This window comes from Mesoplodon densirostris, chromosome X (assembly GCF_025265405.1).
Source record: "Mesoplodon densirostris isolate mMesDen1 chromosome X, mMesDen1 primary haplotype, whole genome shotgun sequence".
Taxonomy (NCBI): Eukaryota; Metazoa; Chordata; class Mammalia; order Artiodactyla; family Ziphiidae; genus Mesoplodon; species Mesoplodon densirostris.
This window is the reverse complement of record NC_082681.1, coordinates 24,633,521-24,648,148: the sequence shown is the minus strand read 5'-3', so window position 1 is coordinate 24,648,148 and position 14,628 is coordinate 24,633,521. Positions and strand designations below refer to the sequence as shown.

The window sequence follows — 14,628 nt, the reverse complement described above, 5'->3', positions numbered from 1 at the left end:
GAAGTATTTCAATCACTTAAAATATGTTACTTGTGTGAGAAGTTTTTCCTTTTCTTCAGTCTCTTCTGGTGTAAGAGGTTCAGCTCCATCAATCTTTTTTTGCTCCTCTCTTTGAGCCACAGCTGGATTTGGGATATCAGGGTTCCTTGGGACCTAAGAATCAAGAGGTGTGTTATGAGTAAACTGTTGAGAAAAATTAATTAAGGGTATACATTCTTATATCAATATTTAGAGTTATCTCAGCAGTAAATAAAATAAAGTCATATCAGAATGACACATGATCCTCTCCACATTTCTACTACCATGATATTACCAAAGTAAAACTGTTCTTAAATGTGCCACGTGGTATTTTACAGTTAAAAACCAGTTACAGGGCTTCCCTGGTGGCGCAGTGGTTGAGAGTCCGCCTGCCAATGCAGGGGACATGGGTACGTGCCCCAGTCCGGGAAGATCCCACATGCCGCGGAGCGGCTGGGCCCGTGAGCCATGGCCGCTGAGCCTGCGCGTCCGGAGCCTGTGCTCCGCAACGGGAGAGGCCACAACAGTGAGAGGCCCGCGTACTGCAAAAACAAAACAAAACAAAACAAAACAAAAAAAAAACCAGTTACAGCTAAATGCCCATTATATTCTAGATTTAATTACACTGTGGAACAAAAAAATCCTTATGATATTGTAATACATGGTAATAATAATATCATTATCTCCAACACCAACATTATACAATGAAATCTCAAGCCCAGAAACAAAAAGTTGGGTAGTACAAAAAGAGCCCATATTCACCTGGCAATACAGACCAGGGTATAGAAGTGGCAATGCACCTGAAGATTGCATCCAATGCTCTAATCAGTTCAACGTGCAAAAAGAAAGGAGTACTTTTTTTGCCTTCCAGGATATGGAAAGAGACAGCATCTTCACATAAAATGCAAAGACTGAAAGAGTGACAGGATAATGAAGAAGCAAAAAAAGAGAAAACATAGAGACTATATATAAGAGGGAAGGGGTAAGCAAAGCACACAAACAGCTGTGATGGGACCTGCAGTCAAGGGGAAAAAACTACAGTAGCAGTGAGCAACAGAAGGTATAGTGTATACTATACAGCTCTGCATAGTATACAGAGCTGCAATACACTGACAACTGAGAAGAAGAGAGCTCAAGTTCAAAAGACTGAGGACAGAAGCTCAGTTCTACAAGGAAGCAAGCAGTAAGACAGTCATTTGTATCTCAAAACTGTAGCCCCAGGGGCCTCAGTGTGTCACCATGAACTTAGACAACCCATACAGTTCAGCAGTATAAAGCAGCATTCATTGTATGGAGTGATAAACTAAGTCACTCAGCACAAAGCCTCACATCATTTTTATGTGCATCTGCAGTGACAATGCAGCACACTGATTTACGAGGGCAGGTATATAACATGTATAGTACATTTTATAGCATCCATCAAACATGGCAAGAACAGGGTTGGCAGTAAGCCTCCCACTGTTTGGAAGGCACACCTATCATAAATGACTCATCCTCTAGAGGTATCAAATAGTCACGGTTTTACTAAAACATGATTATAATACACACTAGAGTACATTTCTCTAATTGTTATACATATTTCATGGAGTTTGAACCATAGCACTGTAATTTAAAAATAAGTATTTTAAAAACTATTGTATCCAATAGTTGTTTAAATATAAAACCTACTAACTGGGCATTAAAAAGACATACTGAGAAACAGATTCATTTGTACATAATCATCAGTATGAGACAATCAAATTAGTAAGTATTGACTAAATGTCTATTTTGTCCATAGCACTATGATACATGTTCACTGGAATATAAAAAATAGTGGACATGGTCCTTGCCCACAAGGAGCTCACAACCTAGTTGCGGAATTCTGAGCTATACTCTAAGAAATATAAGAATGTGGGGAGATGGAGAAGAGAGAAAGAATATTCTAGGCTGGAGCAGTAAAGCAAAAACGGTGAAAGCAAAAACAGGAAGGAGCATATAAGGTTTATGTTGAGACGGGATAAGAAACAAGGCCAGGTGGAAACAGAATTAGAGGGCCTTCTGAAACTACACAGTAGGCTACAGCAAGCTATTGGAGATCTTTCAACAAAGGAGTACTGTTTTCACCTGCAAGCCTTGTGCTGGATGGATTGAAGTGAGGAAGCGACTAGAGGCAAGAGAACCAGCTAAACTGTTGTAATCTAGAAATGACGTATGATCACCTGGCCTAGGATGGTAGCAAATGGAAATGGAAAAGAAGGTGTAAATTAAAAATGAAATGTAGTCCAGTGATATGCATGATTTAAAATAACTTTTTTCAATAGCTAAATTTCACTTTTAAATCACAGGCACACCAGCAATTCCATTCCTAGCATATCTATACAAAGACTTTTAGGAGAATGTTTATAGCAGCTTTACTCACAAGAGCCAAAACCCAGAAAACAGTCCAGATGTCCATCAACAAGAGACTGGATAAGCAAACTGTGGTATATCCTTACAATGGAATAGTATTCGTCAATAAAAAGGAATGCACTATTGATAATGGGACAACATGGATGAATATCAAAAACATTATGCTAAGTGAAAGAAGCCTTACACATAATATATGATTCCATTTATGTGAGACTCTAGAACAAAAAAACTAATCTATAGATGAAAATAATATCAGAACAGTGGTTGTGTCTGGGGAATGAATATAAAGATTGACTGGGAAGGGGCACTTTCTATATCTTTATAGGGGCTTCAGTTATGTAGGTGTATGCATTTGTCAAAATTCATCAAATGACACACAAGATTTATACATTTCAATGTATATAACTTTTATCTTAAAAAGAATCAAATAAGTATTGAACTCTGGCTAATGATATGCACGTTGAAGTGTTTCCGGGTGAAATATACTTATGTCTGCAACTTTGAAATGCATAAAGAAATAAGAAGGATATCCATTTGATAGAAAGCTTGAGAAATGGACAAATAGTTGATAAAGCAAATACAGTAAAATGTAAATTGGAAAATATATGTTGTGTGTATATGGATGTTCACTGTATAATTATTTTGACGTTTTTCTGTTTGGAAATTTTTCATAATAAAATGTTGAAAAAAATTACAGACATAGCTTTAAAAGTTTAACAGACCCCTTCAGTTGCTGGTGAAATTACTTTGGCCATAAATTTTAACTTTCATTGAGGAAAATCTCTTTAATCTTAAGATATTTCTCTACCAAAACGCTTCAAACTTTCCGTATCTGACAAACCATACTTTAACAAAATATTTCATAAACATCTAATTTTATGACAGAAAATGGATAATATACTCACACAAAATAAACTTTTTATTCCTATGTAGATATCTTCAATACTAAAAATTTTCCACCTGAACTTTAATAAAGGCAAAATCAGAATATTATATCATACCATTAGATTTTAGGATCTACTGCCCATATTTTTAATACAGCAAAACTTTAGAATGACTTCATCAATGTTACATTTACAATTTTAGTTCTAAAAATTACTCAAATAAACAACTGCTAAAATTTTTAGAATTAGAAATGAACTCATAATTCCTAAATTCCTGTATCTCTTCCTACAAATAATCTCCTTCTTAGTATTTATTACTTTTAAAAGGTATTCATTTTTTACCTCATGGGGTTTTATCGGCATTTAGCTTCCTAGAGTGATTTCAAAGTGCTATAAAAGAATTAAGTAGATGAATTATAGGCCAATAGTACTAAACAGGTACCTAGATGGTATCTCAAGTACTCATACTGTATATATTACTGATGACCCCCAGTAACACTTAATATACAAGAAGTTATCTTTCAAGGAAACAGCTCAATTATTATTTGGATTTCTAGTCAGATAGTAAGGAATTTGTGATTAACAGCTATATTCCATGGAAAAGTGAAAAACTTTTTGGGGGGGTCTTGTTTCTTAGGAGCTTCAGCAAGCATTTCATAGAAATATGGAATACTGAATTAAATGTGACAACACACAAAATAAAAGTAGTAACCTGAAATCAGCTCACTGTATTTTCATTCTACCACAGCAAAACAGGTGGCCCACAATGACACATTACGGAAACTCACAAAGATTATAGAACTTCCTGCATTTGTCACATGTTTATATCCCCCCCAAAGAATTTTTATTGAAGATATATATATATTAGAATGTCCTACAGCTTTCTTCAGCTTCTAATATGGCAAAACTCTTTCATTCCATGTCTTGGACTCAATGGGACTTTTGGATACTCCGGATTTTTAAAATTCTGCTATTGAAATTTCAATTCAGTCACCTCCTTCCAATGGAAGGGTTTTAGTGAGCAAGTGATTAAAAGCATTAAGTAACTCCTTTAAGTCACAAGAGCAATGAAGCTTCTGAATACGTCTAACCTGCAACAAGGTCAGAGCTTAGACAGCAGGGAAAATTGGCACAGCTATCTACCAAGTGGTTAGGACAAAACAAACAACTACTTCTCTCAGCCTCAAATAAAACAGAACTCTTTAATTCCAGATCTTATTATCAGGAATACTGCTGTGACCTTGTTGTGCTGAGTATTGAGGGGAAAAAACAAAACAGAAAATAAAAATGCAAATAAGCAGGTCCTGAAGAAAAATGCTGTTTACCAACTGCTTCAAGCCTACTGAGCCCTTCACTAACCACACTCCAAGTCACTACAGAATGTGACAGTGGGGACTCAAAATGGACAAAATGGAATGATGCACCACAATGCCCCTGGCTTCAGACAAAACCTCCCTCCCCTGAGCTAACAATCATTTAAGCAGAAAGAGGGAAAGGAGTCCCTTTTTGAGAACCTAACTACGTAGAGAATATCCGGAAACTCCACTACAGCAGTCCTGTGCATCTGAGAACAAACTATTGTTCCAATCATATTGTGGCTTGGGTTAGTTTTCTGGAGGTTTAGTAGGGGGGAAAAAATCAATGCTAGGAATCCTTGAGAAGATATGCCCAACACTTATCAATATAATATCACCCTTTATAGGAAGCTTTTGCAAGTGATTAACATGCCATGCTCATCTGTCTATACAGTCAGCCCTCCGTATCCGCGGGTTCTGCATCTGTGGATTCAAGCAACCTCAGATCAAAAATATTTGAGGAAAAAATTGCAGAAAGTTCCAAAAAGCAAAACTTGAATCTGCTGCATGCTGGCAACTATATACATAAGATTCACATTGTATTTATACCTATTTACATAGCAATCATATTGTATTAGGTATTATAAGTAATATACAGATGATGTAAAATATATGGGCGAATTTGCATAGGTTACATGCAAATACTACACCATTTTATATAAGAGACTTGAGCATTCATGGATCGTGGTATCTTTGTGGGCTTCTGGAACCAATGTCCTGCAGATACCGAGGGACAACTGTACTCAAACACGAGACCCACCCAATTAAAGCACCCACCTTAGCTCAGGTCTGTAGCCCCTGGTAAAGAATGGAAGAGACAAGGTTCAGAAAGAACCAACATCCAGAATGTATTCTTCTTTGTCTTGTAAATCCCCAGCTAAGTATGCATACAGAGGATCAAGGCACGTCTTAAGACAATACAAAGGCAATCTAGGATGGGGCTGAGGAGAGCATGGGGCTAGGAGTGGAGTGGTAGGGGGTTGATTCTCCTTCCACCCCCACTGCCACCACCACACTCCCAGCCACCACCATCTTTTCATCTTCACACTGCAGCAGCCTCCTGGCTGGTTTCCCTGGAGAAACTCACCATTCTCTGTGTTGCAGAGTGATTTTTTTTTTTTTTTTTTTCTTGCGGTACGCAGGCCTCTCACTGTTGTGGCCTCTCCCGTTGCGGAGCACAGGCTCCAGACGCACAGGCTCAGCGGCCATGGCTCACGGGCCCAGCCGCTCCGCGGCATGTGGGATCTTCCCGGACGGGGGCACGAGCCCGCGTCCCCTGCATCGGCAGGCGGACTCTCAACCACTGCGCCACCAGGGAAGCCCAGAGTGATCTTTAAAAATGTAAGTCTGATCATATTCTACCTCTTATAAGTGGTTTGACCTTGAGCAAATTACTCAACCTCTGTATGCCTCAGTTTCCCCACCTGTAAAATGGGTATGTAGTTCCAGGGCTCTTCTGAGAATACTGAGCTAATCATTTTTCAACAACTAAGAAGAGTAAGCAACACAAGTAAGGACTAAATAACTATCTGCTGTTATTATTCCATCACCCACCTACCCCTCTGCCTTAAAAACATCTCAAAGGCTTTCTTTGCTCTGAAGTTCAACCTAATTAATATGACCTATAATTAATGTTCAGTGCTCCACATGATCCAACTCAACCAACTCACCAGTTTCATCTCAAGTCATTCTCCTTCTCACCACTCCCTAGCAACACTGGCCTTCTTTCAGTTTCTGAAGGGGCAATCCTCCTTCCTACCACAACATGTTTGTACCTGTGGCTCCCCCACCTGAACGCTTCTGTCCCACACTTCACTTGGCTAATTCCTGTGCATCTCCCTGATCTCAACTTAAATGGTGGTCCTTAGGGACCACCTCCCTGATCTCCCACTCTACACTAGATACCCATGTTATGATCCCTCATAGCACCCTTTGTAAGTACTGAAAACAAATAACGTCACTACGCTGTGCTTTCAGCTTAATGTCTGTCTCTTCCATTAGAACGTAAGTACTGTGCACTGATGAACCCCCTCTGTCTTATTCATCAGTTTATCCTCAGACCTTGACATAGGACCTGGCATAGGGGAGCACTCGATAAATATGTATTAAATGAAAAAGTCCTCCTTTCACTCACACTCCCTCTCCAGTCACTTCTCTCCGGGAGGTGAGGAACAGAAAACAGTAAGGTGCCATAGCATGGATGCCGTGCCATCTCCCCTCTGCTCACTCATCCCTTTCCTCTCTTCTCGCACCTTCCTCCTTCCTATCACCCTTCGCAGCTGTCCCTTCATTCCTCCCTCTTCTAAGGTTTCCTCTCTCCTCCATCTCCTTCCAGCTGGCCATCACCCAACTGTCATGTAAGACCCTGACCCTTAACCACAAACTGCCTGTAATGAAAGGCACTATTTACATTAAAACCAGAGCTGTGGCGAGAATGTGGTGGGCACGGTATTATCACAGGGAACAGAATTTCAGTATCTCCAAAGAAGGAGCATAAACAGTTATATTAGCAGAGGTGATTTTTTTTATTGCTGCTACTTGACTACCACTTGGCTCACCTCCCAAACAACATGTCAAACCACTGTAAACACAGTCCTTATTTAGGGCTGCAGAAAGAAGCAGTTATGTCAGCTGCAGAAATAGCCCAGAACGTCTGAGTGGAAAGAGCATAGCATTTGAATGCTCAGAACCTGTGTTTGAGACCAGCACCCTTGGCAACTCTGTTAGCTACCTGACCTTGAACAAGTCATTTAACCTCACTGAACTTGTTTCCTCACCTATTAAATAGAGGTAATAAACCCATCTCACAGGGTTTCTAAGAAATCAAATGAAGTATGTGGTAAAGCATTTATTCAATTATAAGATGCTCTACACAGATTTTGGTTGATTACTGAGGTCTAACATTTCAATTTAATTCTCCTTTTAAGTCTCACTAATGATAGTCAATAAAAGTTAACAGAGGGCTTCCCTGGTGGCACAGTGGTTGAGAGTCCGCCTGCTGATGCAGCGGGACGCGGGTTCATGCCCCGGTCCGGGAGGATCCCACATGCCGCAGAGCGGCTGGGCCCGTGTGCCATGGCTGCTGAGCCTGCGCGTCCGGAGCCTGTGCTCTGCAACGGGAGAGGCCACAACAGTGAGAGGCCCGCGTACCACAAAAAAAAAAAAAAAAAAAAAAGTTAACAGAAAATAATGATCTAAACCTAAAATGTTTAATAATTCTTAGTGGGATCATGTATATATTTGTTTACCTCGTGAAATCTTATTCACTACTTTATTAATTTTACTATTTTTATTATACATTTTAAACCTATAACTTGCCTGTTTCTTCTAACATATTGCTGTTTTCACTTTCTTTGAAACTGGTTTTATGCCTCATCCGATGTTCAACCATGATTACTGTACTCTTCTACAACTTCCTAAGAAGGATTTTATCCAGTCCTGTTGGTTAAATACATTCAAATTTAATCATATTTCTCTAACCGGATTATAACTAACCACTTTATTTATATATTTTTATACTTATATTCACCCTAACTTTCTTGTTCCTATTTATATATATTTCCACTTATATTCACCTTAAGTTTCTTGTCCCTATTTATATATATGTAAACTTTGGTACATAAATAGCAAGCAAAAGTTTTTTGCTCTATTTCAAATGACAGTGCTCCCACTTTGGACAAACAGTAGAAACACTCTAGAGATTCACTCAGTTCCAAAATATTTTTTTAACCTCTTTATTACAGTATAACTGCTTTACAATGGTGTGTCAGTTTCTGCTTTATAACAAAGTGAGTCAGTTATACATATACATACGTCCCCATATCTCTTCCCTCAGTTCCAAAATATTAACTCACTAAATATCTTATATGTATATGGAGCTTTTCTAGGCATATTACAGTTACTAATCAAAATAACTGGTCACAGTTCCACTTGTGATAAAGGTTCACAAAATAAATTTTAAAACACAGCTTACAATTCATAAAACAGAAATCTTTATAAAATTATAACAGTGTTAATACTTTTATAATTTTGTTCATACTTTTGATTATTGTTTGGTCATCCCTTTCCACTCACTAGGAAGCCAATTTCAACATAAAGAAATAACCTGGTATGCTTAATCTCTCAGTGTGATAGCTGTAAGTATGACAAACATTATATTTCACTCACTATAAATAGGTTCTTATCTACCTATATAAGAAATTTGAATTCCAAAAGATCATTTTTAAGTTTTATAATTCATTATCGTGTTTATCATTATTTTAACACCTAAGTGACCACAATCTACTAACCACCAACAGGGCTTCTATCAATCTATGAGCAATAAACACAAAAATACTATTTCTTGGTCATTTTGAGGAAAATAATCAAAAATTTCCTATCATCTATCATACATTCACTTCTATTTAAACATATCTATTGTTTATTCTACATATTCTTTGAGCACTTGAACATGAGCATTATTAAAATGGTATTACTATTTTGAAATATTGGATAATTCTCCACTAATCTCATTTAGTGATGATCTTACTGGTGATTGGGTAGCTTGATGCTTTGCTTCTAGTTAAACCTCCTCTTTGGTTTTAAAAACACCACTATTTTGACTTACTCTTAAGTTCTCTCACATTAAAATGGAACACTTTCTAGTCTAGCTTGATACATTATATTAGCTTAAAAGATTGTATTATGCTAATCCAAAAAACTGAAAAATTACCTTATAGCCTATGGTCTTCCTATAATAAAGAATTTCCTTTTCAAGGAGCTCAAATAAGCGTGGTGGGAAAAACTGAAAATCCTGAACATTTGGCTGTTTGGGAGGTCGTGGAGCCTGCGGGGAAGAAAATGCATTACATATATATTTGTTTTCAGTACATGAAGTGAACATACTTATCTTTTATTATTTCTTTTATATACAGAAAAATAAATACAATGGATTCCATTTATATGGCTGGAGCATATCAAGTACTCTTCTGTACTGTTATATTTTAGGGACTAAGATTTAGCACTAATATAAGTAAATCTGAATCAGAGACCACGTTACAAGAGAATTCTACTGTAGGACATAAAACCTGGCCTCATACTGCTTTACCTTTGGAATCTTTGGCTCACTAACACGTAAAGCCTCTCTGAAGTAGGCATCCACCGCATAGTTGGCTTTGCGTTCTCGTTTGGGAGGTTCAATCCATTCCACCATTCCAAGCTATACACGAAAACAAGAATGAGGAGTTTAATAATTCCAAATTGTTTTATAAATATCAAGCACATCAAGGTTGTAGAAGTGTGAGAAAACAAAAGCCATTAGGAAGAATCAAAACTTGCTTTGTAAGACTCTAATTGGAAAAGATACATGCACCCCAAAAGAATCTGAAAAAAAATAACTAAATCACTTTGTTGTACACTTGAAACTAACACAATATTGTAAATCAACTATATTTCAATTAAAAAAAAAACTTGCTTTATAAGTCACAGTTATACATCCCAAGTTCCAAAACCTCATACTGTATACCAAGTTTAGGTGCAAGTGCAAGGATGGTTTTCTTTTTTTTTTTTTAAGTAAGTTTGAAACTTAGCTCTTCCTTAGTAATTGAGAAGAATTTGCATAATCTGGTTAATATTTTATGTCAAAATAAATAAATAGCGTCTAATATAGGAGGAAGACTAATATTGATTCTGGTAACTGTGTTAAGTGTATGAATTAGAAAATAGCTGAAAGGCATAAATAATGAATATCAACATGACAGCCATATAGCCCTTCAAATCAAGAGAAATTTTAAAATAAGACCTCTTGGTAAGGTAGCTGTGGGAAAAGCCAGTGGAATCAGAAAAACCTGAATTTGAAACCAGGTTCTGCCACTTTACCAACTGTATAACTTTGAAGAAATTATTTTCTCCATCTGTAAAATGGGAATAATAATAATACCTACTCTGAGGATTAAATGTGACCATATACGTGAAAGCATTAGGTAAACTGCCAAGAGTTAAATGTAAGTTATTATTAAATATCCAAAGTGGTGTGAACAATGATTTGGTAGCCTTACAAAATTTTACCCCAATATCAGCTAGAAAATGCAATTTAAAAGTCAATATACAAAAGTGACAATATAAAGTTCTGGAGTCTGTAGGTATGCTTTTCTAGTTCAGATATTTTTCTTGATTTCACAGTGCCTAGCCTAGTACTTTTACACAAAAGAGGCCATTAATCTATTGGGTTGGCTAAAAGTTTTGTTTGTTTTTTTCTGTAAGATGGCTCTAGTAGCACTTAGTTGTCTTTAACTTCATTTGAAACAATTCTGTTAGATTGTATGTGACAGCTGTCATATCAGCATGCATTTAAAAAAAAGACATCAAAATTGGTGAATTTTTGTGTAGCCATTTTAACATTGAAGATGGAAGAAAAAAAGCAACATTTCGCGCATATTATGCGTTATTTTTCAAGAAAGGTAAAAATGCAACTGAAACGCAAAAAAAAGATTTGTGCAGTGTATGGAGAAGGTGCTTTGACTGATCGAACGTGTCAAAAGTGGTTTGCGAAGTTTCGTGCTGGAGATTTCTAACTGGATGATGCTCCACAGTCAGGTGTTCCAGTTGAAGTTGATAGTGATCAAATCGAGTTATTGAGAACAATCAACATTATATACCATGCGGGAGCTAGCCAACATACTCAAAATATCCAAAACAAGCACTGAAAATCATTTGCACCAGCTTGGTTATGTGAATCGCTTTGATGTTTGAGTTCCACATAAGTTAAGCGAAAAAAACCTTCTTGACCATATTTCTGCTCTACTTAAACATAAAGAAAATGTTCCATTTTTAAAACAAATTGTGACGGGTGATGAAAAGTGGATACTGTACAGTAATGTGGAATGGAAGAGATCGTGGGGCAAGTGAAATGAACCACCACCAACCACACCAACAGTCTTCATCCAAAGAAGGTGATGTTGTGTATATGGTGGGATTGGAAGGGAGTCCTCTGTTATGAGCTCCTTCTGAAAATCCAAACGATTAATTCCAACAAGTACTGCTCCCAATTAGACCAACTGAAAGCAGCACTCATGATTAGTCAACAGAAAATGCATAATCTTCCATCAGGGTAACACAAGACCGCATGTTTCTTTGAGGACCAGACAAAAACTGTTACAGCTTGGCTGGGAAGTTCTGATTCATCTGCCGTATTCACCAGACATTGCACCTTCAGATTTCCAATTATTTTGGTCTTTACAAAATTCTCTTAATGGAAAAAATTTCAATTCCCTGGAAGACTGTAAAAGGAACCTTGAACAGTTCTCTGCTCAAAAAGATAAAAAGTTTTGGGAAGATGGAATTATGAAGTTGCCTGAAAAATGCCAGAAGGTAGTGAAACAACAGGGTGAATACGTTGTTCAATGAAGTTCTTGGTGAAAATGAAAAATGTGTCTTTTATTTTTACTTATAAACCGAAGGCACTTTTTGGCCAATCCAATACAGTTAATGGTCCCACTCTATTTGACCTCATCTACAGGCTGAGTTCTAACCTTGTTATCACATTTTAAGAGTGGATGATAAACTAAGATGACTAGAATGGTTAGAAATCATAAACTCTGTGTCTAGAGAAGTAAAGACTAAAGACAAAATGGTGGCATCCACATATGGAAAAGTCTATCAGATAGAAAAAAACAGTTCTTTGTTGATCCATAAGATTAAAACCAACATGGAAAGTCACAAGAAAGTAGATTGCTACTCAATATAATTTAACAAATATGTCTTAAGTACCTATTTGCAAGCATCAAGGATACAAAAATGAATAAAACAATCTCTTCCACCAAGGAGCTTATAAGCCAAATAAGAAGTATTTTGAGGGACTTCCTTGGTGGCATAGTGGATAAGACTCTACGCTCCCAATGCAGGGGGCCCAGGTTTGATCCCTGGTCAGGGCACTAGATCCCACATGCATGCTGCAAATAAGAGTTTGAATGCCACAACTAAAGAGTTTTTTGCATGCTACAACTAAGAAGCCCACCTACCTCAACTAAGGAGCCCATGTGCCACAACTAAGGTGCCCGCCTGCCTCATCTAAGGAGCCTGTGTGCCACAACTAAGACCTGGTGCAACCAAATAAATAAATATTTTTTAAAAATAGAAGTATTCTGAGAACCAGAGAATATAACACAGTGAAATGAAATATCCTGAGTAAGAATCCCAACATGACCCATGACCGAGTTCAACCAGAGGCTGGATGGGGGTAAGAAAAAAAACCAGAGGCTAGATAACTGTCCTAGATGCTATAGATGGGATTTCTTAATCACAAACAAAGTTAGACTAAATGTCTCTTTTACCTCTAAAAGTTCACAAGATGGATAATGTGAGTTATGTAAGATGATGAGTTTTGTTTTCTTTTTCCCCTCAGATGGGTTAATGTGAGATGACAGTAATAGAAAAGATATATATATATATATATATGTGTGTTTTTTTTTTTGTTTTTTTTTTTTTGCGGTACACGGGCCTCTCACTGTTGTGGCCTCTCCCGTTGCGGAGCACAGGCTCCGGACACACAGGCTCAGTGGCCATAGCTCACGGGCCTAGCCGCTCCACGACATGTGGGATCTTCCCGGACCGGGGCACGAACCCGTGTCCCCTGCATCGGCAGGCAGACTCTAAACCACTGCACCACCAGGGAAGCCCAAAAAGATATTTTTTAATAACCAATATTTATTTGTCTCAATTGGGATGAAAAATCAATAATAACTTAACTTTCTCAAAATAATGTATTTGGCCATTTAACCTATACTTGTTTGAAGGTTTAGATATTCAAATTTGAAATAAGTATTAAAGGCCAATTCCTGGACTTTCAAAAACAGAATAAATCATGATGAATTAGTTTATTTTAGATAAGACTACATTAATACAAACTTATTCAGGTTAATTTATTCAGAATTAATTTCAGTCATTATGACTTAATTCACCAGGTATGGTTATAAACTAATACAACTGGTTCGACAAATCTTATATGAAAATCTACCTCACTGTGCAATTTCCATAGGTATGAACAACATTCTTGCAGGTTTTCAATTCTCTTCAAAGGACAGTATGAACTTATTTTATGAACCTATCTAGAAAATATGGAAAAAGACATAATAAAATATAATTTCAACTCAGAATATTCAGAAAAATATCTGATTTAGTCAGTCAATTATAAAAGTCATCATAATTGTTATCATTAAAATTTCTTTATATCTGTACATCATTATTTTGCTAGAATTAGAAACACAAGAAAACTTGTTATATTAGAAATGGACAAATATTTTACTAAGCCTAATTTTCCTCTAAGAATGTAGGTAGGAAGCACCACTGATATTTAGACTTTTCACTGTTATTTTATAAAACACTTATAATAACAAGAAGCTCACGGGAATAATTGTAAAATTAATAAAATTCATATCACATAATGAGATCTAAAAAGCATATTAGGAAGGCAGTTTCCACTCTGTGTATGTAGGCTATCACCTCCATCTCCTCAGAGTAAGCCATAAGTAGTCTGAATTAAGGTTATAGATAGAATAACCACATAGATTTTGGTCAAGATACTAAAAACTAACCAGAAATAATGATATCAACAAAGCATTATCAACATACTAGTTGCAATGCAAATTAAAATGGCTCACCTCTGATTTTTCAGTAAAATCAATACCCAAGAATAAGCTTTTTTATTTTAAAAAATTCATTCTGTCAGTTAAAAAATATAACAGCTTTATAGAATAATTTGAGTAACAAAATAAAAATGATAGAATTGTATTATAACTCAAAAAATAACTCTCCTTGAGTCCATGTTGATATAAATAAATGAGTACATAAATAAATGTGGAGAAGGGACAGCTCTTCCTTACAGAAAAATCCCAATTAATAAATGTAGATGGAATGAAGGAAATACAAAATTACCGTTAAGTAAACACCACAATAACTATTGCAGGCAAACTCCACCAAGAGGTGCTAAAACCAGTGGGCAAAAATTT

At 36.7% G+C, this 14,628-nt stretch overlaps 1 protein-coding gene across 6 annotated transcripts in view; it reads right to left on the bottom strand.

The window, feature by feature from the left end:
• SMARCA1 (SWI/SNF related, matrix associated, actin dependent regulator of chromatin, subfamily a, member 1) overlaps window positions 1–14,628 on the bottom strand; it is a 70,679-nt gene that overhangs the window by 19,451 nt on the left and 36,600 nt on the right. For all 6 annotated transcript variants that reach the window (XM_060087252.1, XM_060087253.1, XM_060087257.1 and 3 more), the window contains 3 exons: window positions 9,732–9,842; window positions 9,357–9,470; window positions 31–153 (listed from right to left, as the gene is read on the bottom strand). In XM_060087252.1, coding sequence (XP_059943235.1) covers window positions 31–153; window positions 9,357–9,470; window positions 9,732–9,842 — 348 coding nt within the window. The remainder of the gene's footprint in view (window positions 1–30; window positions 154–9,356; window positions 9,471–9,731; window positions 9,843–14,628) is intronic.